Source organism: Lepidothrix coronata, unplaced genomic scaffold (genome assembly GCF_001604755.1).
Source record: "Lepidothrix coronata isolate B3197 unplaced genomic scaffold, Lepidothrix_coronata-1.0 Scaffold76, whole genome shotgun sequence".
In the NCBI taxonomy this organism is placed as follows: Eukaryota; Metazoa; Chordata; class Aves; order Passeriformes; family Pipridae; genus Lepidothrix; species Lepidothrix coronata.
The window spans coordinates 45566-71896 of record NW_016690256.1 but is presented as its reverse complement, the minus strand read 5'-3'; the positions used below and the strand labels follow the sequence as shown (position 1 = coordinate 71896).

Here is a 26331-nt window from a genome sequence, read left to right as displayed (position 1 = left end):
CCCCGGGCTTCCCCCACCGCCCGGGAAAGGGGAGGGGGCGCTGAGTCCGCCCCATCCCCGCCCCGTCTCCGCCCTTCCCGGCGGAGCAGCCCCGGCGCGCCCCTTAAAGCCGTTCCCGCCGCCCGCGCGGGCAGAGTCCGCAGGGCTGCCACCAGGAGACGCCGGGACGCGGTGTCCGCGATGCTGGAGAACGGCTCCCTGAGGAACTGCTGCGACCCGGGCGGGCGCGGCCGCCTCGGTCTGGCGGAGAGGGAGGCGGCGGCGGCGGGCGCCCCGCGGCCCGCCTGGGTGGTGCCGGTGCTGTCCAGCGTGCTGATCTTCACCACCGTCGTGGACATCCTGGGCAACCTGCTAGTGATCCTCTCCGTCTTCAAGAACCGCAAGCTCCGGAACTCAGGTAAGGGTTTGACCCCTGCTCCCTGCCCCGGCGGCGACAGGGAGTGGCGAGCGCCCGAAGCCCTGCGTGCACCCATGCCCTGCCGCTTCCAGCTGTCCCGAGGAGCCAAGCCCGCTTGTGGAGTCCGGGCGGGCCGTCCGCTAAATGCGTGGGACCAGAGCCCCCTCCATCTGTACTTGCCCTGTCGTGTGTGCAGGAACCCCCCCAGGCGCTCAATCACCCTTTCCAGCGCACCGACCACGTGCTCCCCGCGGGCCGTGCTCCGTCCTGCCTGGCCCGGGAGCGAGGAATGCTCTTAATGAAGCACTGTGTGCTCTCTATGGAGCTCCCGAGGAAGGGGAATCGGTTCTATCCGCTTAAAATACCGGAGACAAAGAGGGTACCCAAAGCGGTCGGAAGAAAAAAAGGAGTTTTTAAAACTTGCTCAGAAGTCCTGAAGATGCGGTGCTGTACGTGCGCGGGAAAGCAGCTCAGCCTGCAACCTGCATCAGAGTTCACGGTACTCTGTCACGAAATCGTCTTTCTTCGTCTCCTCACTTCATATCCTTCAACCAGCTTTGCAACAAATAAAGTGGGGTGTTTTTTTTGAATCGTGTCTATAGTTTTTCCTTGTGTGTGGTAACAATGTGGCTCTGCGGGTTTTATTTGCTAAACTTACTGGCTTTCTCTCCTCATCTCTGCTGAGCTGGTTACACGTGTCTCAAACTATAAAACTCCGTAGTTAAGCACTCGGATTTGCCTCCTGGCCAACTTCCCTGATTCGCGTACCTCCCGCTGCGTTTGGATACTAGACCCCCACCCTCCTCCCACCGTCCATGGTGCCGGTTGTTCACCGATGCGCAGCGCAGGGATGCTGCTTGCACATCTGCACTCGACTGACTGGTGGGTGGTGGTGCAGTATAAGGTGCTACTCCCGAAATAGTCGTGTATCTACTACAGTTCTCATAGGACCAAGCAGTTCCCGGAACTGTTCCCTCCTTCGGGTCTTGAGTGCCATTCTTTGCCATGCGCACGCAGGTGGGGGTAACCAAACTTTGTGGGGAGCTGAGCGAGGTCCGATATGCAAGGTCCCCTGAGCTCTGGGAGCCAGGGGGCTCTGCCGTCGGTCCTCCAGGTGCTCCCCCGGCACGGGAGAGGAGGGGCAGATGCTGAGTTGTTTCTCCGGGGGGGAGTTTCTTTGTTTGTGGTTTGTTGGGGGGGGAGGGGTTTGTTTTGGTGTTGTGGTTTCTGATTTTTTTTTTTTTTTTTGGACTAGTGTCGCTTCCCAAGGGCTGGCGTGTCTCGCTTGGGGTGTCTAGAGCTCCTGCTAACTGGGAGGAGGTGCTCATTCGCCCTTGCTTCAAGTTAAATCATACTTAGGGGCAAAAACAGTTTAGGGAGGGGTGAGTCTTGCTCTCCCTCATGGTTGCACGTCTAACTGCAGGCGAGAGATGCCGGCGAGTCCCGTTTGCGTGAGGTTGAGCAACCACAGCCCACGGACCAGAGCCAAAATCGAAGACGTCTGGAAGGGTTGTTTGGGTGAGGTAGTGCCGGTCCTTTGGCTCGTGCTTGGGCTGCACATCCAAGGGGACCAAGCCGCTACCGAGAGAAGCAGAGCCATACCGGGGGCAGCGGCGCGGGCGCACCTCGGGAACCAGAGCCCTGCGTTCCCCGAGGGGGGCCGTGGCCGCCGAGCAGCGCCGGGCGCTGCCCCGGACGAGAGGAGCGGAGCTGGGGGCAGGGAGTCCCCCCGTTCCCTCGGGACCCCCGTGAGTCACCGGCGCTCTCCTGGCCCCCTCAGCGCTAGAGGAAGGCGCGTTCCCGAGGGATTCGCCCCTGGGCTCCGGGGGGAGGAAGCACCCAGGGAACAGGCTCTCGCTGGAGAGGACGGCCGGCCCGAGGCATTAAGTCCCGGCTGTGCGGCAGCAAGACAGGGGCTCTCCTCTGAATCGTTTCCTTCGCTCAAACTACAGCAGAGGGGAGGGTTTGGACTGGAAGAGAGTGATGCCTGGAAAAGTAAGTTTCAAGATACTGATCAAAGTGCTCTGCGGCATCCTAGGACCGCTGGGGGAAAAAAACGGTCGTCTTATCTAATTCAAATGCCCACTAATTGATCTCCTTCTAGGATCATCCTTAATGTGATGTCACTGACCCTGTTCCAACGATCTCTTCATCTTTGATAAGTACTGTGAAGAACAGCAGGAAAATCCATCTGCATAATCTTCACGAGGTTAAATAGCTTTTAAATTGCCAGTTCGTAGTTTTACATCAGGGAGAGATGGCTCTTGGAGGTGAAAAGGAAAGAGGATTAGTTTGGTAAATGTCCACAGAGGTCTTTTCAGGTAAAATTTCTTAAGGAGGGAGCAGAATGGAAGAGGACTGCAAACTGATGTGGCTGGAGTGATAAAGGGAATTGGGAAGTGGTGGAAAGCTAAGGCAGTACATGGGAGCCCTTAGCCTCCGACAAGGAAAGAAGATGGACAAGGAGGTGGACTTGCAGTTTTCCTTTCTGAGGAAACAAGAAACTTTGTACTTGCAAGGGGAGTGAATGTAGTAGAAAGTGAAATGGTGAGGAAAAATGTCATGAAAGGAGTTAGTGCTGTAATAAGGGATGTCAGAGAGGGACAAAATGAAGTTAGTGGAATTGTTGTGACAAGAGGCAGGGCATCCAGATGATCAAAGAAAAAAGGAAGACCTATAGCACTATGAGCACCCAGTTCCCTTTGAAGAAGCTAATGAGAGATTTTTCTTGGATAACGATGAGAATTTGGGACTTCAAATAAGTCACAGATGAATAAGGAATAAATTAACCAGCTTTGCCCACTTCTTTAGTGCAAACAGTAATCTTGCCTTCAGAAAGCAAAACAGGACTTTAGCACTTTTCTGGGATTTATCAACACTATTCTGTCCTAGACTTTACAGAGAAATCTGATAATTGGAAACAATGTGATTATGCATCACTCTCCTCAAAATTAAGGCATGATCAAAAGTAAATCTATTTTAATGCTGTTATATAATGGGATGCTCAAGAATGGAGTGAAATAAAGTGACCCATTAGCCTTTAAGCTGATACATATTATGCTCAGCAGGAGAGAAATGGAGAATGGGTAGGACTGGTGCTTCTAGGCATTGCTCATTCACTCCTCAAACAGTGGGAATTTTGCCAGCCTTACAACAGAATGATTGTTTCAGATCATACAGAAGCCTCTTTCCCAGGTTTGAATTTGGTTTTAGGGAAACTTTGTGGAGACTCTTCCAAGTAGTGCATAGCATAATTGCTATGAATCAATATGCTTGTCTTACATAACTGCACCCAGTCTTTCTGTGAGAGGCTGAGCAACTTCTGATCTCTAAAAGTGATTTAATTTACAGAAATTAATGCTTTTATCAGTTCTAATTTGGGAGGAGAGTAATTTCATCCAACACACTACAAAATGAAATAAAACTTAATATATGGAAATAATAAAATTAAATTAGCCTGTCTTTCTATTTGAAATGTCAAATGTGTTCTGAATTTTAAAAAACAATTATTGATTTTGTGCCCAGTTGAAGGTAGCTTTTAAAGTGCTAAACTTCTGAAGTTCTAAAGTTTACATGTGTTCAACCACCACTGAATGTTCAACTATTGTGAAGGTGCATCAAGTCAATCAAAACCACTAGATGCTTTTAAGAATTTCAGGATACATTCCTATAGCCATAGCTATAAACATAACATTATGGGGTGGGTTAGGAACCTGGCAGGAGGCACTCCAGAAGGTGGGAACTGGCAAGGCATCTCCCACAGGACAAAGACCAAGCAAACTATTTATATTTCATTGGCCTTAAAGTCAGCATAAAATCAGTGAGAAGTGAGAATTAGGCAAATTAACTCAATATCATTTCAAAGAGTAATGAGGACTTGGGACCCTTTGACTTCTGGAAGAAGGTCTAATATTAACCTTGGTGCATTGCCAAAGAACACATTAGTGGAAAGTGATATTTTTAGTGCATTTTGTCAGCCCTCTTCACTCTCTGCAGTATTTTCCATTCTATATATAACAGCTAACGCAGCACAATGAGATTCTGATTTCCATTTGAATAGCAAGGTGCTGTTGCAACACAAATGAAATCAAAATTCATGTTTCTTTTACCTGTAAGAACATGGGTGTATTTGCATGTTTAGTTCTGTCTAACGTGTGCGTGACTGTAGAGACAGACAATATTTCTCATAGGTACATCTGTAAAAAAAAAAAACATTTCTGAATGTAGAATTCTAAGTTTGGTACTCCTTTGTCTACTAAATAAATGTGTTCAGCAAAATAACCAAGTTTTGTAGTCTTTTTCCATGCTCTTTCCATAGCCCTCACTCCACATCTCTCTTATATAGCTGACAGTAAGTTTTCTCCATTGCTAAATGCTTTTTTAAATTACTCTTCATCTCTTTGATCAAACCAGTTCTCTTTCCCTCCTTTATTCCTCCCCTATAATTATTCCTGTCCACTGGGATAGAGGACAGTTGTCTCCTGTGGTGGAATTCATCTCTTGGAAGACTAAATTGAGACACTTGTTTATGAACTTTTTCCCTTGGGCTCCCTTTGTAATCAATGGAGAAAAATGAGCATTTTCAGGGAATAGTTAACCTAACAATTTTTTTATACATCTACATTAAGATACATGATTCAGCCCAAAAAAGTGTTAATGTCTCTCCACTAAAAACAAAGAGAAGCAGGAAGGACTGTCTGAATGTAATCACCTACAATTAGATGAAAAGAAATCAAATATGAAGTCAGAAGATATAATGTAATTCTTCTAGTAAATTGTCAAGTTTCATTTTAAAAATGGCACATTTTCCTCCTTCTTACTGCCTGTCCTCCAAGAGATCATATTGATTTAACTAAGACTGACATAAAAAAAAAAAAACAACAATACAGCTGATATGTTCAATATGCTTCCTGGTTCCCGAAACCACTTGGCAAAATTGTATTTTAATATCAGCAGTGATGCTGACAAGAATATATTTTGATGAGCAGAGCCCGAGATCCCACTCTTATGGGATCAGATTTGTACTCCTGGCTTCTTGAACTCTGGATCCATGGACTTCTTAGTCCTGGGACTGTGTATGTTTGGCGTTCACATTCTTTCTCACGTTCAGCTTGAAGCTGCTCAGTACTAAGAAACTGATGGGAATATAGCTTCAATATTCAAAAAAGGTCATGGAACTTAACACTTAAAATAAAGAATTTCTATCTCTGTGTAATAATACTGTGGTTCAAACTAATTTTTATTTGATTTTAACTTTGTGATTATTAGTTGCTAATTTATAGTGGATACTTTTATTTGTAGAACTATAACTGTCATTAACTTGAACGGATCATTTCTCCACCTGGTGAGAACCTTCGTGCAATATTAATAGAGATTAAGCACATTTACCTCTCAACCTGTTTTTTCTTTCCACACTAAACAAGCCAAATGCTTTTAGTTTCCTCTAATTAGCCAGGGTCTGAATTTCCCTATTTGTTTTAGGCCTTTTACATCACTTATCCAAACTAAATTAATAGGTCTTAACAACAGAAAACTGAACTGTTCAAAATAATGCAGGGGAAATACCACCAATACCTTCAAGAAAATATTAATGTTCTGTTCCACTCTGTCCTTTCCTGGATGGACAAAATAGACCTGGTATGCCTTGAAACTACATTTTTCTTTTATGTGATAGCATCATATAGATGACTGTTCTTGGTGCACTCACTTGCTGATGCAGCTCTTCTTTTTCCTTTGTTACACAATTATTCCTTTGGTACCTGACCTTATACCTCACGTTATTATACTCTATCCACTTTCTGCTCTTTTAGTCCTCAAGCAAAAAAAGATCTTGACATTTCCCTGTATCAATGTAGGCTCTCAACTTTGTATTATCACAAAATTTCATTAGTTCTCTTTGTGTTTTGTGACATAATACTTCTGAAGCAGACAAAGTTACTTCAATGTAGGTTATCTCCCTCTGGTCCAACAGTTTTCTTTCATCACCATCCAGGCAGTGGTAGCAACAGACTGTGAGTGGTACTCTGGTGATTCCAAGATCCATTTAGAGCAACCTCTCAGGTACAGAAAGTCCAAGTCCAGCTTTTATTAAATAAAGATGATCAGATTTGTTGGTACAGCCACTTTGTGTAAGCTTTGTATAAGCATTGACTTTTATTCCATTTGTCTTTAACTGCATCTCTTATTTTCCTATCCTCTCAAGTTTGTTTCTCCAGCCTTGCCTACAATTAGGATGAGATTAAGAGCCCAAGGATTTCTTGATTCTTTCTTCCTTTGCAGCAATTCACCATCTTGAACACAAGTGCCATGTTAGCACACACTCTGTGGTACAGGAAGGAATCTTCCAGAAGTGGCAACACTGTTTTACCGTTCTCATTACTCCTTGACTAATTGCTCTTCTGGCTTACTGCAAGCACCATTCATGCAAACAGAAAAAGCATTTGTGCAGCACTGTAGCAAGGGAGAAAGAAATGGGTAGTAAAGTGTGGGAGCACCACAGCTGCAAGTGAGTCATGGCAACTCTGCTCTTTGGGATGCATGTGGAAGCCAAGCTCTTTGCCACAGCCAGAGAGAAATCAGCACTTCCCTACTGTCAGTAAGGACCAGAGAACACATTCAGTCCCTTTTTAGAGGTTCCACATGTAGCTTCTCTGTCCTTTCAGAACAGATGACACTATTTCCGAGATAAGAGATGTTAAAAATTCCTGCCATCAAGTATACTAAATCTCTCTGACATTTTTATTGTAGATACGCTAATTCCTCACCTGCCAGCCTGCCTTGTCCCCAAGACCACCATTATTGTCCTCATTAAAAGCTCTAGCAAAATCTTTCTTCAGATGAGGAACCATTTTAACTTGATTTTCAGGTTCCCCCTCCCTGAGTAACTTGTCTTTCCTTTTTCCTTTTGTTATTGTGCTGAAAAGAGCATTTTAGTCATTTTAGAAGTCTTCACAAAGCCAATGAAGTTTAGGGGGTTTGTCAGTTCCCATTTGATCAATTTTTGCTCTCTCTAGCAGTTTTCTTTGGTGGAGATATCTTTTCCTGTTACTTCTAGCCTCATTTCTTGCCCTCAGTATCCTTACTGAGATGCTTTTTCCTCCATCTAGATCTGGAACTTTTTCTTATATTTTTCCCCTCTTTTGGATGCAACTTAATTTTTGTAACTTTAGTAGGAAGAAATGCCAACCTTCCTCCACATTCAAGTCCCTAAGCTCCTCAATACAATTGATTTCACTTTCCTAATTAGCTGCTTTTATTTATCAAAATGTGCAAGCCCCTTTCTTAGTTATATCTGTTTTGTTAGTTCTTCCATTTAATTTAACCAAAATAATCCTCCTTGCTTTCAATTCAACCGTATTTTCTATGACAGGCCCTTTAGGGATGTCTTTGTTCTTTATGCAAACAAAAGCTAGGATATGTTGGCAAATAGACTGTATTGAAGAAATCTGCTGGGTGTATATCCAGAACTCAGCAGCCGTTTGTGTGCTTACTTTCCTCTTTACATATGAGGACCTGTAGTGTTGCATTGTTAAATTGGTTCCATTATTATTTTCCTACTAAAAGGAGATGCTCTCATCCTATTGCAGGTTTCTGCATACTTCCATGCACATTGTCTTTACAACTCTTCCTCAATGTAATTTTGGCTTTTACCAAAATAGATATCATTCTCTCTCTCTCTTGCTGTCTCTCTCTTTTCCCCCCTTTTATCCTCAATGTAATTTTGGCTTTTACCAAAATAGATATCATTCTCTCTCTCTCTTGCTGTCTCTCTCTTTTCCCCCCTTTTATGAAGACAATAGACTTTTCAGTTAATATTTCTCTTCTCTGATCACTGGTGCAGTTCCACTCAAACAAAATTGTTTCCATGAGGTTTTATTTTTATTTCTTATTGGTTATGGATCCCCTATTTTATTGCATAGGTTCCTGGCACTCTTTTACTGACTCTGCTGCTTTTTATATTATCCCTCCAGCTGAACTCCTCAGTGTTTGAGCTCCTATTTTCTGTACTTTTTGTCACCACCTTCTTGAAGCCAAAATTCCCTTGCCCTGAGCGTTAAATGAAGAAACTGCATGATTCCTTTCAAGTTCTCTTTCCATCTCTCAATTTCAAGTTCTTTTTGTTCATTCTGCCAGATTGGATTGCAAGCTGGTATCCCATATGCTTAGGTGAAGTCTGTCCATGAAGATATGAAACCTCTTCTCAGAAAATACCACCAAATGATCAATACTCCAAATCTTTCTACATCACTTCTAGAATTATTCAGTCATGTGCCTGTGATTCATCTCATACTTCTAATTACACTTCTCTTCTTGGAGAGGAAACAGAATAAGTTCATCACCAATTCCATCCTCTTTTCTTGAGACTTGGTTCAAACAGTAATCAGATGAAAAAATAAATCTTCAAAGTTACTTATGAAATAATAACTCTAAACTTTGTTAACCTGTTCATAATTCCAAAAGTAGAAGGCCAAAGTGAAAAACCAGTATTGTTCATTTGCAAAACAGGAAAATTACTTTAACAAAGGAAGTATCCTTCAGCAAAAGTAGGTAAATCTTGCAAGTAAATTTAGAAAAAGTGAAAAGCACCAAGCTAAGATTGTTCTAGATGAGAAGAAATCTAAAGAATACAGAATTTTAAAATATTTGGGAAGCAAAAAGTTTGTAAAGTAATTATGAGCCTAAAGGGATTGAAAGAAGCATTTAGGAGTACAGAAACATTATAAAGTAGAAAAATAACTTCTCTATCAGTTTGCATCACAGGGAATCCAGATTAAGGTAAAATTGTGATCTGAGACAGGTTATTCTGCAGCCATAGGGTACTTTGTATCCTCCTTTGAAAGCACCTGGCAATACCATATGAGATGATATCTCAAAATCATAATTTTCTTTTATCCTGTAAAGGAAATATTCATTTTATTGACAAGGGAATAGGAATTTTATTGCCAAGATTGGCTCCAAGACACTTTTATTTTAGAATATAATGGTAAGTTCTATTCTACTTAGTAAATGGAGCTTTGGTGTGCTTAACTTTGGAGGAAATAAAATGATAAGCATTTAGTTAAGCTGCAGAAGTATAAGGGTTTTCTTGAACCTGTAATGGAAGAATCTAAGGGTACATTTACATTGTGTATTTCATTTGGCACAAGTCCACTCTACCTGTGTTCTGAGCAAAAGGAAAATCAAAGGACGGTGTTCGTGTGATGCTTTTCCTGCAACAGCATACCCAGGCTCTCCACAGGGCCAAGTCTAACACAGTCAAACAGCTTTTTTTTATTCTTTTTCAGATTATGAATAAGTTTCCCGCATCTCCCCGAAAATATCCAATACAAACATATTCTCAGATACAGGAAATTCAAAGGACCTCTTAGCAGCTGTATTATGGCAATTCCCATGTGGCTTAGCAGCACTCCCTTTCCTGCCAGCTCTCTCCTGGACTCTGGACTCCAGTTTCTTTTTCAACACTCACTGACTGTATGAGGAATGACCTCTCTGCAGTACAGCTCTATTCTTGGACGGACCAGCAGAAGCAATTCAAGGATTCATGGTGCTCTTTGGCACAATCAGCCAAAGAGCTATGAGGCCAAACCTCCTCAAAGAGCACTAGGACAGCTCATTTTAAAAGACTAGTTTTTTCATCTATTCTTAGCAGATATATATTCACCAGGTGACTTGAATCATTGTGCTGAGGATGTTATAGGAGACTACATTCATCTCATTAAATCGGTGACAACCAGTTCTCTGCCTCTAGGAGTAAATTCTACTCCTACTCCAATTCAGACCTGTTATGAGTACCAGTATCTTCGTATGTGCTCCAGGTTTTAGCTCTTAAAAGTTATCCCTTACAAGTGCATATTGGTACCTTGATGTAGACTGGCAAGTACATTGCCTTGTTCCCAAGAATATGAAAACAGCTATGTTATCCTGAGTTGATAAAACAAAGCCATTTTTTTTCCTTTGCAGAGAGGCAGAAATGCTATGACAATTTTCATCTATTTCATTCTATTTTTAAATCTTCCACCTTGATATGGATAAAATAGAATTCCTGACAGGAAAAGCCAACAGAAACATATCCAAATCACTGTGGGTGCAACTCCACTGTCTTCCCTAACAACAGCAGCTGCTTTGGAATCTTTTGGTTTACTTTTGATCTCAATATTGATAAGGACTGAGCTATTTTAGAGTCAGCATTTTCCTGACATTTCAGCTGCGTAGGCGACAGTTATGTCTTGGCATGATAGCAGATACCAACAGCCTAAACACATTCATCAAGTGACTAAGATCTTGACTGTTGGGATTATGTTTTAATTATTTACTAATTATAGAGGTATTTGAATTCACTGCTTAATAAATGCTGCTTAAATTACATCTGGAGAAGAAAACCCTTTTGACAAAGTTACTAATTTTTTTCGGCTGCTTTTTACAGACTTCGATCGGTTTCAATACCTCTGTGAAGACTACAATAATTTACACGACGCTTCCACAAACATGGTCACCTTTCTGCTATAGAACAACATCTGCTCACCTGTTGTTTTAGACTGCCATATTTGCACAACGTAGGCAACAACTGTTGTCAGAAGATATCACATGCAGCTACTGGAGCTAGCAGTCTGACTAACAGGAAAAATATCCACTTAATACATCAGCCTTGTAAATATAATTAGGTTAACTAATCGTAAGTTCAGAACTAGCACAGAATTGTAAAATATATCACTGCAAAGAAGACAGGAACCTATAAATGGCATTCTCATGTCTCTATGATTTTCTCCAAGCCTGAAATTCTTAGTGTCCTCTCATTCTAAAGCCAGGTCCATTTTTCCCAAGACTTCAAGTACACATAGCATTTAATTTGAGTTCTGGGAACTGCGACTTATGGCTCTTAAGAGTTTTGGGAATCTATATTCAAAAGACTAAACATTACAGCCAGCTTGTTTAAAATCAGTTTTTACTCATAGGAATGTACAGGGTGTAATTTTTAAATTGTTATGGAGGAAAAAATACTTGATTAATAGGGGTCTGGCATCTTTGTATGCCTTTGTCTTGTTACATTAGAGGTCACGATAGAAAGCAAATTTAAAATTCAAAGTCCCCTGCCACAAGTCAGATAGTACACTGTTATATTCCAGGTGTTTTACTGGCATAAAATACAGTGTCAGAAAATGACTGTTATGCTGTGGAAACTTAGAGCACTTCTACTCAAGGACATAAAGCCTCCCTGTGATATTTCTGAAGTGACTGCAAAAGTACTTGCTATTATATTCACAGATGAGGTTACAGCCCATGGACAACAGATTGTTTTCTGCATAAGTTTTCATGTTATCAAGATTTTCCTTTATTTTTTATGCTTTCTTTTGAAGTCCTTAGAAGTAAAATTTGTAAAATGTTAATCAGATGTTGAAACAGGTCTTGTTAAAAGATGGTTTAACCATAGTGATTTGCCTAGAAAAAATTATCTACTGGTAAGTGGGTTAAAAAAGTTTAAAAGATTTTACCTAGGATTATGGTCCTGGGTATGAAACATCGACTACACAATTCAGAGTCCAATTTCAGTGCTGGACATCTGTTGTTTCAAAGTAGAGGAAAAATTAACTAATTTGAAGTCCTGTAATTATGCCATTAGATAATCTGAAAACAATGTAATCCTCTTTAGTCACACTTATTAAACACCTGGTAGGCTAGTACCATAAAGACTGTAAAACTTGCTGAACAGTCAGCTTCCTGGTTCAACATGAAGCAAGAATATCTGTTCTGCTTATGGAGAGCAAACGAAATATTGAAGTACGTGACCTTCAAACACAACATTCTCATGTAGCATATAAGAAAGTGATTTCCATTTGAGCCTGATTTAGTAAAAATTATATTGATTTGATCCAGTTTGCAGGTGTATTCACACAGTAAAAGAGGTGTGACTCAGTACATTATGCAGACAGAAGTCACCCACTGCTCCTTCTGGATCACAGGCCACCAGGTCACTCATGGGAATAACACCTAGGACTCCTAGGACAAGGGATTAGTCTGAATGGCTAGCTGCAGCTCACAGTGCTCAAAGATCATCAAAGTAGCATGTGCAACAGGATCCTGCAACCTTGGTAAACTGAACCTAGTATGTGAGTAGGTAAGGAGGAAAATTCTAGCTGTGCTAAAGCCAGTGGGAATTGCTTTCCAAAAGTGTTTTTGCTAGGAGCTGGTGTCTCCTGCCTCTTTCTGTGCAGCCCTCACCACACTCCACCCTCCACCCCTCAAAGTCTGTACCTTTCCTGGTCTGTAGATTTAGCGGTCTGTAAATGTTTGTTAGTCCAGATTCTCTGGTTCAGACCATTATGTCCAGAGACTGTTCAAATTCTGCTGTCACAAGAAATCAGAAGACACCAGGACAAACAAAACAAAGCCCCACATGCTGTAATCTGCACTGGGATCTCTCCTGACCAAGCAACTCCAGCTTGCTGTTAATGAGCATGTCTTGTCTTTACATGCATAGTAACAGGTATGACCTTACATACCTTCTGCTATTTAGTAGACCAAGTAGAGCCCTCATCTGTTGCCAAATCAATAGCATCTTCCCTCTGTTCCCTAGTGAAAAGAGTGAATATCCTGTATACTTGTTGCTTACTAGAACAGGTCACCCTGAGAGGTTATTGAGTCTCAGTGGCTGCAGACAGTCAAAACCCAACCGCACATGGCCATGAACAACTCACTGTAGCTGATCCCTCTATGAATGGGAGGGTTGGACTAGATGATCTCCAGAGATCAATTCCAACTTCCATGACCCTATGGCTATATTGGTTGAATGCCTATGCCTACCTGTCACCCCTAATTTACCTATCTCACCAATATCATAACTCACAGCCCAACCAGAGCAGAGCTTTGGTCTACACATTTTGCAAGGTTTCTACCGGCTCTCAGAAAAGATCTTGATTCAGCAAATGATCATTACACGCTTTGTCTGTATTGAGTTGAAACACAAACCAGCTAATACTTCAGAAGAGAATACACAATGATTTTCTCCTAAAGCATTTTATTTATTCATATGTTCACATGCTGTTTACAAATCTATGAGTATCATTATAAGATGAATCATGTCAGTGTACTTTGCTTTAAGACCTTGTTTCCAAAAGAAGCAGATGGCACAGACTGACAACAGCTTCTCCAGACATTCATCTCCCTATGCATATACAATGATGAGGCCTTCCAAAAGCTCAGAACAAAAGGGGTAACACTTTTCCTCACTGGAAGATTATAAAGGCCATTTTCATCAAGTATCATCTATTTTCTTCCTTGGTGAAAGGAAGGTGAAACAGGAAACAAAAGAAAGGAAAAGAAGATCATAATGAAGGGGCTCCAGACGGTGTTAGAAGCATTTGCAACTTGACAACATAAGTATTTTCCATATTAGATTTTCCCATATACTCTATTTACTGCAGTGTATCAGATCCCATTTTATAAAAATCCAGTATCCCCTACTGTCTTGGAGTTGAACATAGAAACACCTAAAAGTACATAGCAGCAATCCTGGGCTTAAATTTGATTTCTTTTCGCAGATGTAACCAGTCGACATGTACATACTTTGCATGTATTTGTTTCTGACTCTGTAGCTGTCACATGCTGCGAGTCCTTCATCTGAAGCCCCACAGAGTAGTTGAGCAAATCACTGTGGAAATTACCACTTGCATGTCTTTGTTCCTGCAAGAGATCCCAACATTTATATAAATCAGAAAGTTCTGTTCTGTTTAAATGGGTCTACAGGGCAAAGCTACAAGATGCACCTTATCACAGATAAACAAACCTCTTGGCTGAGTATGTCCCATAGTCTGCAACAGTCCCAATTTTATTCACTTCATATACCTGTCTGATAACTTAAAACATCTTCCATAATATCTTAGCCTTATATTTTAAAATCAAACTATTTAATGTCTGAGAGCAGTTGTTTGTTTTGTTGTTTTTTTTTTAAATTCAACTAATCTGCTAGTAAATATTAACATAAAACTAAACACAAATCAAACAGTTTAACAAAACAAAACATGGTTTTAGTTTGAACAGAATTATTTTCATTTTTCAATTTCCTGTCCTCCTTTCTAAAAAAAGGTGGAAGTTAAGCTATTATAAGGACTTGAGCACTGTTTTGTTGCTGTAACAAAGGAACATCATTTCTTTTGACACAAATTCAAGCTAAAGACAGTAGCAAAGACGAAGGTAATGGAAGGTAATATTGAAGGTCATAGAAGATGAACTAGCCTTTCATACAATATAAATTAATATCTGCCAGGGCATAAAAATTTTCTACAGAGTTTTTAGGAGTCAAATATCCTTACTTTGTTTGCTTCCACACTTCAGTCTTTTAAAGTTGATCTGAAACAAGCTTTAGGGCAGGTTTTTTGTCTGTTTTTTGACAAAATAGCATCCTACAAAATGCAACATATTTCACTTCTTTCTTCTATGACATGCCATAGAGTATTGAGAGTGAAAAAAAGTTATTAAAAATTATAGGTTGCCTAGCTCTTTATAGTATCTAACCAGATTGCACCTGTTGTATTTTACAGCTTTTCATATTAGCCCTTTTGTCAGCAGTAAATGAGTTTTCATACTTGCAGTTGTACATGTAGGTTTCCTATTCTTTCTTGGTTGAAGCAATCAACAGCTGTGATTACTTCAAGAGAAGAAAATTAAGCTTTACATAGTGGCAGATACATGAAACACTATTTCTTTCATAGGCCAGTGAAAAAACAGTCTGCTTTTGTTGTTATTTAGTATTTGTGCTCAGCAACTGGAGGTTTTTGAAGCTGAGCTGCCACTGGTGCCCACAGCGCTAAGCACTCTAGGTAAAGGTCTTAGCTTCACTCCCTGCGTGAAAAGCAGTATTACCCTAGATAGAGACATTTCAACTGAAAGAGGGTAGATTTTAAACTAAAGAGGGTAGACTTAGATTAGATACTAGTAAGAAATTCTTTACTGTTTAACGTGATGAGGCACTGGAACAGGTTGCCCAGAGAAAGTTATGGATGCCCCATCCCTGGCAGTGTTCAAGGCCAGGTTGGATGGGGCTTTGAGCAACCTGGTCTAGTGGAAGGTGTCCCTGCTCATGGCAGGGGGTTATAACTGGATGATTTTTAAGATCCTTTCCAACCCAAACCATTCTATGATTCTCTCAGCAACAAAATGGTTTTTGCCATCCTAGACTACCCTGAAGGTAAAGAGCCTGACTTCAGTGTTAGGGCATGGGTATAAGGGATCTTCATCCCTGAACCTGCTGCAAAATGCAGCTCAGTTGCAGGTGGCTGGACAGACAGAACAAGGTTATTGCTCCTTCAAACATCTAGTCAACCAAACCAGGCTAGTTGTGTAGAGTGGCTGGCAAGGTTCTGAATTGCAATGTCACATCATAGCACTCAGACCACCACAACAGAGGAGCCTGAGAAAGAGCTGTGCTTCTGCATGGTGTCACTAAAACCTATTGTCCCCATCACAGAAACAGCTGTATTGGTGCAGCCCAAGGACATAGCTAGCCTCATGCTCTGTCTTTAACTGTAGATGTAAGCAGCCACTGAGGAAAAATAGTGAACAGAGCAACCCTGTGCGATACTTCTGTATTCTTGCCACTTGTGATTCCTTCCAGCTCAAAGGGTTCCCTGAACTTACCATGCTATGTCTGTTGAGTAACCTTCAACTGGTATTTCTTACTTTTCCAACCTTCTCTTGAATACAGGTAAAATTTTTACAACTGCAAAATCTGTTAAGGATTTATTATCTATTGCTGCAGCCACCCCCTTTTATTTGCTTTGAATTCAACTAGCTTTGCTTAATAGCTCTAGCTCTTCTATTGGCTCCATCCCTCAGTACCAGTTTATCATGTGGTGTCATTTTGGAGCAGCATACTGTACTGGTGCTGTCATTTTTTTCAGAGTGTACCTAACAGAGGTGGTATTATCTATTAAAGAAGAGCAAGAGCAAGGTTCATAAACCTGGAGTGTTCTTTTAATGTGTCTTGGGAGAGTCCCCCTATCTTAGTTTCTCACCTGTTAAATCATGAGAAGGATTTTCAATTTTATTTTTTTTTTGCATACTGATGAAGAGCACTCTACAATACAAGTGATAAGGCCTGTATTCTGATTATAAGCTGAAATTCTTGAACAAAACCTAGAAAGAGACAAGCACAATAACCCCAGAAGAGCAGCAGGGCTGGTGAGTAGGGCACTGTCTATGGGGAAGTGGACTATGGGAGACATAAGCTCAAGTTCTTTTTCAAAAAAAGGCTCTTCTACCATGGAAGTGTCCTAACTACTAGGCAACTGAATTCTCTAGTGGTTGAGTCTGTCTTGCCTTTTCTGCTTCCCCTTTTATCTCTGAGAACATCCAGTACCAGGAAAGTTCCTGCAATCTCAGAAAGTATCAGAAGCCCATAAAAGTATTTATCACCCTGTAAAATGTACTATCTGATTAACGATCAGCATTTTGCTCCGGAAGAACCCACCACTTTCTTTTGCTTCCTGCCCTGTTGGACGATGCAATGTTTCTGCTGTGGCTCACGCACCAGGTGGCAACAGAGAGTCACCACTGTCCCCATTCACACCAGAGGGAGCCACAGGAGAGGAAAATTACACACCTAGGAATTAGAAACCTCAAGCCTTTATACTAAGTTTTTAACAGCACAACACTTTTGCACCTGTGGTCTATCAGCAAACTCAAGGCAGTAAACTCACAGCAAGGACTGGTCCTCCCATATTTAACCTGAGGGAGAAGAGTGAGCACACAGAAAAAGCAGAGGCTTTGTTTTGGGCTATGTTTATACCTGGATGCCAAGCATGCCAAAATCATGATCTCAAAAACACATCAAACAACATTGCAACCTGTGTACTTCTCTTCAGCAAGACTGTATTGACACCTGAGAGCTCTGCCTTATAAGCTAAAAATTCAGCTCCTGCAAATGTAGCTTCCAGCACTAACTGGTAGTTGCAGATGTAGGGCCAAGAACACAGGTCTATCCCAGCCCAGGAGTCTGCAAGTCACAAAGCCAAAATCTCAAGGTCCTTTTTGCATGCTACGCTTCTGTTCTTGGGAGTCCTGCATTCTTCTTGGGGTCATTTATCAATGATCTGGACAAGAGGATCGAGTGCACCCACAGTCAGTTTGCAGACAACACCAAGTTGGGTGGGAGTGTTGATCTGCTGGAGGGCAGGAATACTTTGCAGAGGGATCTGCAAAGGCCAGATCAATGGACCGAGGTCAATTGTATGAGGTTCAACAAGGCCAAGTGCTAGGTCCTGCACTTAAGTCACAACAAGCCTAGGCAGCTCTACACCCTTGGAGCAGAGTGGCTGGAAAACTGCCCAGCGGAAATGAACTTGGGGTGTTGGTCAACAGCAGAACATGAGCCAGCAGTGTGCCCAGGTGGCCAAGAAGGCCAATGGCATCTTGGCCTGTATCAGCAATAGTGTGGCCAGCAGGATCATCCCTCTGTACTGGGCACTGGTGAATCTCATGTTCAGTTTTGGGCCCCTCACTCCAAGAAAGACATGGAGGTGCTGGAGTGTGTCCAGAGAAGGGTAACGGCGCTGGAGAAGGATCTGGCCCACAAGTCTGATGAGGAGCAGCTGAGGGAGCTGGGGTTGTTTAGCCTGGAGAAGAGGAGGCTCAGGGGACACCTCATCACTCTCTACAACTACCTGAGAGGAGGTTGTAGCCAGGTGGGGCTCAGTCTCTACTCCCAAGTGACAAGCGAATGGACAAGAGGAAATGGTCTCAAGTTGCACTAGGGGAGGTTTAGATTGGATATTAGGAAAAATTTCTTCATTGAAAGGATTGTCAAGCACTGGAACAGGTTGCCCAGGGAAGTGGCGGAATCACCATCCCTGGACATATTTAAAAGAGATGCAGATGTGGTATATGGTTTAGTGGTGGACTTGGCAGTGCTGGGTTAACAGCTGGACTTGATGATCTTAAAAGGTACTTTTCAACCTGAATGATTTCATAATTCTACTTCTAGTGATGACTTTTGCTTTGGACATATCACAGGAAAATTATATTCACCAATTATTCTAAACAGTTTCATAGAACACACATTTCCTAAAAAAAAGAAATAACCCGAGTGTTTCATAAATCAAAGATCAGCTTTGATTCATTGTTTTATTTTTGCTAGAGTCTCTAAAATACACTGTTCTAGTGAAAATATATTGATTCTCTCTTTCCCTTACATCAAAATCTGCAGTGTATCCCGCTAATACCTGAAGTCATGAAACATAACTACAAAAGAGCATATCACTGCTTTTAAACTGTCATATTCAAAGAAAACAAAAACCCATCTGGCACTTCTTTGGAGCATTATGTTAAACCTTCTGTTAGCAACACACTGTTGAACATCATACCAGATTAACATGTCTCAGTAAATCAAAGATTACCCTAGGTCTTGGCTTGTAATGTCACAGGGAATTCGAATGTCAGTGTGTGAAAGACTTAATTCTCTGCTGCACCTGCTACCGGTGTCCATTTCTGGTTCTTTCATTCCTGCTGATATGAATGGAGTTTCATCTGAATTAGTGTAGCAGGTTCTATTTTTTTCTGATGGATTGTGAGGAGACAAAAAAGTTGACACAGGTGATTTTAAGGAGATTTAAAAATTACCTATTTTTAAAAAAATCAAGATCTACAAGAGCTTAAATACTGTAAAAGAATACTAATCAAGGAAGTCAAAATTCAAGACAAAAATTAGTAGGAAGTACGAAGCATCAGCTTTTCTGCAGGAGCAGCTTATGTCTCTACATGCCGTTTAAGCCATTAAGCTGTATTAGCTGAGCCACTTTCAAAAGAGTAACAAAAACCTACCCAGGCCTTGGTTCTGCCTGCCTACTTGGTACCAATTCTTCAGTCCCTCCAGAGTCAACATTTCCCTTCAATATTGAAGAGCAAGAATTAAGAACAACCCCCATAAACAAGCCTGAAGCGAGCTTCAAGAATCATATGAATAGAGGGCCAGTAGAAAATATGATAGGTCAGAAATGCAGGTATCACTGGCAGCATCAAGAATCAGCAATAAGGTGGCCAGGACTCCCATTTAAAAGCCATATCTGAAAGGTTAGTGGAAGTCCTGGCTCTGAAAACATAATCTAATTTGTTATGTAATTCTTCCATAAAATATACCAAAACTAACTCAAATTTTGAGAAAGATAATCAGCTGAATAAGTGTAGACATGGATATATACAATGAAAAGCTCCAGGAGTGGGACCTACTACACAGTTCCATCACAGTTATCATCTGTTTTGCCAAAATCCTGAATTCTGAATTTGTACCTTACTCAGGTTTGCACTCAGGATGGCACTCAGAATAATCTGCTGCTTAAATGGAGATTCATCCTTGGTTTCAATCTCAGAGGTATTCTTATACAATATTTATATTGTCTTGAACTTTCTTGTACAATGTCACCTTTTGAGAACCAGGCTTAAATTTGATTTCCAGGCTCAAGAACCTCCTGAATCCTCATTAAAATGAGTCTCAAGGTTTGGACCAGATAAAACAAGAGCATCATGGCTAGGCTTCGTGAACAAAGATTTGGGAAGGCTCTATCCACATTTGCTACAGGCACGCTGGTGGCTTATGAGGCCAATACATGACAGACATATCCGATTGCAAAAGGCACAGCAGAAAGACTCCTTAGATGGTGTATTCTGCAATACACGGTTCTTTCTGCGTTGCCTTTTTTCCTCGAGAGTGATCCTGCATGTGTTCTCGAAGGAGACAGCTGCGTTATAGATGGTGTGTCTCCAGGCCTCCCGATTTGAGGCCAGAGTAGACCAGTTATGGTGATCAATATGGCCAAGGCTGAGATGTTGTTTCAAGGAGTCCTTGTATCTTTTCTTCGGGGCTCCTCTCATGCGGCAGCCAGTGGCAAGTTCACCATAGAGCAGGATCTTAGGGAGGCGGTGGTCCTTCATCCTTGAGACGTGTCCTGCCCATCGCAGCTGCGTTCTCAGTAACATGGCCTCAATAGCATACTCAACTATGAACATATATCAGGGCTGCATAGTTTCTATTACTAAATAGTAATTATAGACAAGGGGAGATTAAAGAGGGGCAGTCATTGACTGAAGGACTGATTGCTTTCTTCCAACTGTAAGATGTGCCTCTTCACTCTCTGTGCTGGTCTAGACTCAAACAATAGATCCAACAAGCCACTTGCTGTAGTGAATTCTGGCCAACAAGCCTTGAGATTCATGTACTGCTACTTCTCTTTCTGAAAGTAAAAGTTGTAGGCGCTATGAAAGGGGTCTAGACTTTGACTTCTGTTCTTTTACATCCAAATGTAATTCAAGTGCCTAATTTTATCCAAAGTAAGAGAAGAGTCTGTCAGTCTAACTTTTTTTGAGGATGTCTATTACTGTGAACTCTGCACAGAAATCATTGGCTTAATTTTATAGAATGATAGGACTCTTATTTACTTCATTAAAGTCAAGATTTTGCCCTGCTTCCTTTAGTAAAGATAAATTCCTACAGGTAGTTTTCAGAGTGATATCACAGAGAAACTCATGTTCTCATAATTCTCAGCCAATACAAAAGGCTACTTAATTATAAACAGTCCTGACTGTAAAAACAGACAGGCTTTTAAGCCATAAACCCATTCCTTTTGAAAACATAGAAATAAAGTCTGTAAAAGCAACTCTGAGTTCTCCTTTAAGGCTAGGATATAGAAATGGAAGAATAAAATAACTATGTTAAGTCATTGATCCTTGGCATTTAAAAAAATTTGCCAGTACATTATAGTCATATTCATACCCTTTCTGCCTTACCTGCCCCTACTCCCTACATTTACTGCTACACAGCATCCCAAGTCTGACAGTAGAAGAGGAAAGGGCAGAGAAAATGCAACAGTCTGCACAGTAGACTGTGTAGAAATAATTTTTCTGTCTTGAAGCTAGGCACTTGTATGTTAAAGGCAAGAATAATGGATGCAGAAGAGTACATACACAGGATGAACATGACTGTAGCCAGGGGAAGCAGATCAAAGAGGGTAACATATGTATGCAATGCATATCAACTTGTTAAACAAATCAGTAACAACCAAAACACCACCTGATAAAAAAATAAAACACCATGATATAAAATTAATCATTTTAGCCAGTTTAAAACCAAACAAAGAAGAAAAACTTCCAAAGGTGGTTGGTGATTGCAATTGCTACTGGTTTTGATAGAGACATTAAAAGTCAGCTGCCTTTTCAGAAGGCAGATGCTCAGCCCTTTAAAGTTCTGACCTTATCAAAAAGTTTGTTTTATGAGTAAATTCCTACAATATCAGGTCATATCAATATTACAGGAGGGTGTGACAGTTCTCTTTTTCCTGTTAATTGAAGTAAGAAAACCAATATGCAAGAACACTTCATGAAATATCAATCTAGTTCTGTTGCACCCAAAGTCACTATCAGAACTTACATTCTTTTTTATGCACTCAAATATCTATATTTAAAACAGCACAGATGTGTATCTTTTTGAATCCTTGGCAAGATATTTGGCTTTTAGTAGTTATATTTGGCTTATAATTAGGGGTCTTTCCATTCCAGTGAACAAATGTTTCTTATAAATGAATGTAATTCTCTTTCTTACGAAACTGAAGTCTAGGAACAAAGTCCATTGGGTAAATTCTAGAAGTACCAATAATAATTCCAACTAGATGAACATTCTGTGCTTTCTATTTTGTTACAAGCACCAGAAAGTTACCTCTTTAGTTTTATCTTACGAATATAATTTAGGTCACTCCAAAAGTTGTGTCTTAGGTGTATCAAGGAGCATTTACTTTCTCCAAGCACCTAAAAGAAATCTAAGACCTTTGATTTCTCAGTGTGTTACTTATGTTTTATGAATTAGAAAAGTTTCTCTCTACTTTTATAGACTATTCATTGCAGTAATATAACATTCAATTTAATTCTGCAGTCAGTCACAAAGACAGAAAAATATCATTGGATCTTACTTTGCAGTGCACAGTGTGAACACTCAACCCTGTAAACAGCCATAAAAGTGAAAAATCACCTGAGGTCTTTATAGATATTTGACCATTTTTCTTCTGAGTTGTAAACTAGTATATTATGGTTTTGACAAGTTCATTGCTAACTGTATTTATTCATTCCATCTGGAATTTTCAAGAAGTCCTAAATTGCACACAAAATTTTGAAAATATCTCATTAAATGTACTTTACAGTAAATTTCTAAATATGGTTGAAAGAGCCAAATGCCCACTCTTTTTCAATGGAACAACTACATTTTAGATATAAGCTGATGCTGGAAGACCTTAGAGTTTAGATTAATCTTGGCACACACCCCAGACTAAATTCTTTTTTTCTACAAAAGGCATTCTAAAACATTAAAAAAATATTTTTTCTCCCTCCCTCCCTTCCTTCTTCTCTATCTTCTAATGTCAGATAAAATGGTGAAAAAATGTAAGAGAAATTCTTATTGCCATGATGTAAATACATTCTGTAAAGATGCCCCTGCGCTTTTGTTAGTTCTGTCTTTTATCGTATTTACCATATGGCTAGAAGAGGCCTTCACAGTCATATCATTCTTCCTATACTCAGAACAGGGATCAGCTTTATGTAGGCCAGTACTGACAAATGCTTATTTAACGTTTTCTTACAGTCTTCACTGGCAGACTCAAAGTGAGGTGTTCCCACACTTACTTCTTCTTGCCATTAAATTCTTTTCCTCAGTGCCTACTTTGAAACTTCCTTGTTGTGACTGAAGCTTGTTTATATTGACAACAATCATGGGAATAGGTTATATCCTTCCTGCTTTGTTGATCTGATGTTCTGCTCAATTGTCTCCCTAGTTTTTCAATCTTTTCTCACTGACCATAAAACTATAGCTATGAAAATACTTGTGTAGCTTTCTAAAATATATAAACCAGGATACTAAATACATAACAAGGAACCATCTAAAATATGTTGTACACCATTCTTGAGATGAGTCATGTTTTGTAGGTACAGGTGGATAATCCTGCTTTCCGTTAAGTTCACTAGCTTTGGTGCAAGTTCTAATGATCATAGTTGTCCCCTACAGTATATGGGAGACAGAGAGCTCCCCATTCCTTAATTCAGGAATGTAAAGCAGATGTAAAGCAGATGGAGCAAACAGAGTAGACGTGAAATTCCATCATTTTTTGATCAGTTTATTCCTACGTGGTTGTTGCTTTTATGACCTCCATTTAACGACATTCTTAAAATGAAATGGAGAACTGCTTTGCTAGATGAGGACTAGTAAGCTTGGAGTTTGTAGAAGTAAGCATCTAACTGCTCTTTTCAAAAAATCATTATGTTCCATGCACAATTTTAAAAATTACTTGGGTCTTCTGCATATCTGTTCATGCTGTGAAAGACTTTCAGAAAAAAAAATGAGTATGCAAACCAAAAATATATTTTATGCTACCTAAATGCCAAGAATCTGAAGTTATTACCTCTATTTGCTAGAGTAAAGTTCTTAAAGAATGATTTTGCATTTAATTTTTCAGGAATATAGTTTACTATCTCATTATTTTATCAAAATATCTTCAGATGCAATGCCCAGAAATTTCAAACTTATGAAAAGGACACTGTTTAAAGAGAGACAGTATGGCTCAACCATATCACTAAGATTTCTTTGAATGTCATCATCAGGAAAGGTTCTAAAGACTCCTTTCATGAATTTGAATACTTTCCCTTGCATGCATGCATTTTTCACTTGTATAATTAAATATACCTTTCCATATAGGGTGGCAAAGGCAATTAACTCTTCCTCAGTCAATCCAATGGGAAAATAACTGCAGTATGGGTAGGCCATTCATGCAGATAATAGCTATACTACAGGCTACTGTGTAGCAACTTAGAGTACACATAAACCATCACATCCTCCTAATCCCTATAGACTTAGTCTTTTTATGTCCTCCTTGATACTTGTTAAGCCTGTTAGTATTCCAGTGATAGGTTAGAATGGCATAATGGTTTGCCTACCCTGCACAATTTAGACTTTTTTTCCTTTTCATCTTATTCAATCCAGCTGCGGAGTTAGCTACACTGAAACAATTCAACACATGCTTATGTAATGTCTCACTGATGGTTATGTTTACTAAAGATAAAAATAGCAAGGAGGATACAAACTAGTCAGCAACAGATTTGAAACATCATGTTGCTGCAGATATTTCCATGGTGTTCTAAGTTGAATAGTGAAATTATTTCCCTATTGATCCTATATACCCTCTGCTTGCTAGCATCATCAATAATTTAGCACTGCAGATATCCAAAATAATGTAACATATTCTCTTCTTTTTCACATCTATGTTTGCTTTCATACTTATGCCTATGTATTTTTCTTTTCCCCCAGGTAATGCATTTGTGGTGAGCCTAGCTTTGGCTGATCTGGTGGTGGCCTTGTATCCATATCCACTGGTGCTCTTAGCTATTTTCCACAATGGATGGACGCTGGGTGAAATGCACTGTAAAGCGAGTGGCTTTGTGATGGGACTGAGTGTAATAGGCTCTATTTTCAACATCACTGCAATTGCAATAAACCGATATTGCTATATATGTCATAGTTTTGCCTATGACAAAGTGTACAGCTGTTGGAACACGATGCTGTATGTGTCCTTAGTCTGGATATTAACAGTAATTGCAACTGTGCCAAATTTTTTTGTTGGCTCTTTAAAGTATGATCCACGCATCTATTCATGCACGTTTGTCCAGACTGCAAGCTCCTACTATACAATAGCTGTTGTGGTAATTCACTTCATTGTCCCTATCACCATTGTGAGCTTCTGCTACCTTCGAATTTGGGTTTTAGTGCTTCAAGTCAGAAGACGAGTCAAGTCAGAAACAAAGCCAAGATTGAAGCCAAGTGATTTCAGAAACTTTCTTACCATGTTTGTGGTTTTTGTGATTTTTGCCTTTTGCTGGGCACCACTTAACTTCATTGGACTGGCTGTAGCCATTGATCCTACAGAAATGGCACCAAAAGTTCCTGAATGGTTATTCATTATAAGCTACTTAATGGCCTATTTCAACAGCTGCCTTAATGCAATTATATACGGACTTCTTAACCAGAATTTTCGGAATGAATACAAACGAATTTTAATGTCACTGTGGATGCCAAGGCTTTTCTTCCAGGACACATCCAAAGGAGGGACAGATGGCCAGAAGAGCAAGCCTTCTCCTGCTCTAAACAACAATAACCAAATGAAAACTGATACCTTGTAACTATGTCATAGTCAATGCAAGAGTTTGACATGGAGAAAACCAAGAATATAGTTGCAATGTTTTGGTCATTCCTGCTTACTTTTGGGGGGGATTCCATCTGGATAACACTTTGTGACTGGAATACTGTCTTCTTGGTAAAGCACATAGCTCTCGATTTGTGATTTATACAAGATATCAATTGAAAATGTGTTTCAGAACTAAAGCAGCAGGTGGGTGCAAGCTGTTTTAGTTCTCAGAGCTGAATCCTGCTTCCAGACACATGAATGAGGTATTTTTTACTTCAGTGGGAGTTTTGCATTCTTTATAGAGTATCAGGATTCATTTCTTGGAAGGTGTAATGAAGGTACTTGTCTAGGGGTACAGCAGCTCATCAAGGATGTGGAGTGCTATTTCCCTCCCTTCTGACTCTGCATTTCTGTGCATGTACTGATGACAATAGTGGTATCTTTGAAACAAACCTGTAAATTGAAGAGAATAATATTTGTGTAAAAGCAAATATTAACATTAGAGACTTCCCTCATGGGTTTTTCATGTTTACATACATTGAGATTGGGAATGCAGTGTATTTACTCTGCTCATCTTTTGTGGTCAATTTTATGGTAGATCATACAATACAAATGGTTGATTTCTTGCAGATTTACTTCACACAATATTCGTCTTTTAGAAAGGATTGAATTTTCATTGAACTTCATTTATTTACCTAAATATATACACCCAATTTTCTGTGGCACTTTAGCACA

At 40.2% G+C, this 26331-nt stretch overlaps 1 protein-coding gene across 1 annotated transcript; it reads left to right on the top strand.

The window, feature by feature from the left end:
* The first annotated feature begins 180 nt into the window (after positions 1-180).
* Positions 181-25733, top strand: LOC108499599 (melatonin receptor type 1B). The gene is made up of 2 exons (XM_017819609.1): positions 181-397; positions 24723-25733. The coding sequence occupies exons 1-2, from the start codon at positions 181-183 to the stop codon at positions 25589-25591; spliced, it is 1086 nt and encodes a 361-aa protein (XP_017675098.1). The 3' UTR covers positions 25592-25733.
* The last annotated feature ends 598 nt before the right edge of the window (positions 25734-26331 follow it).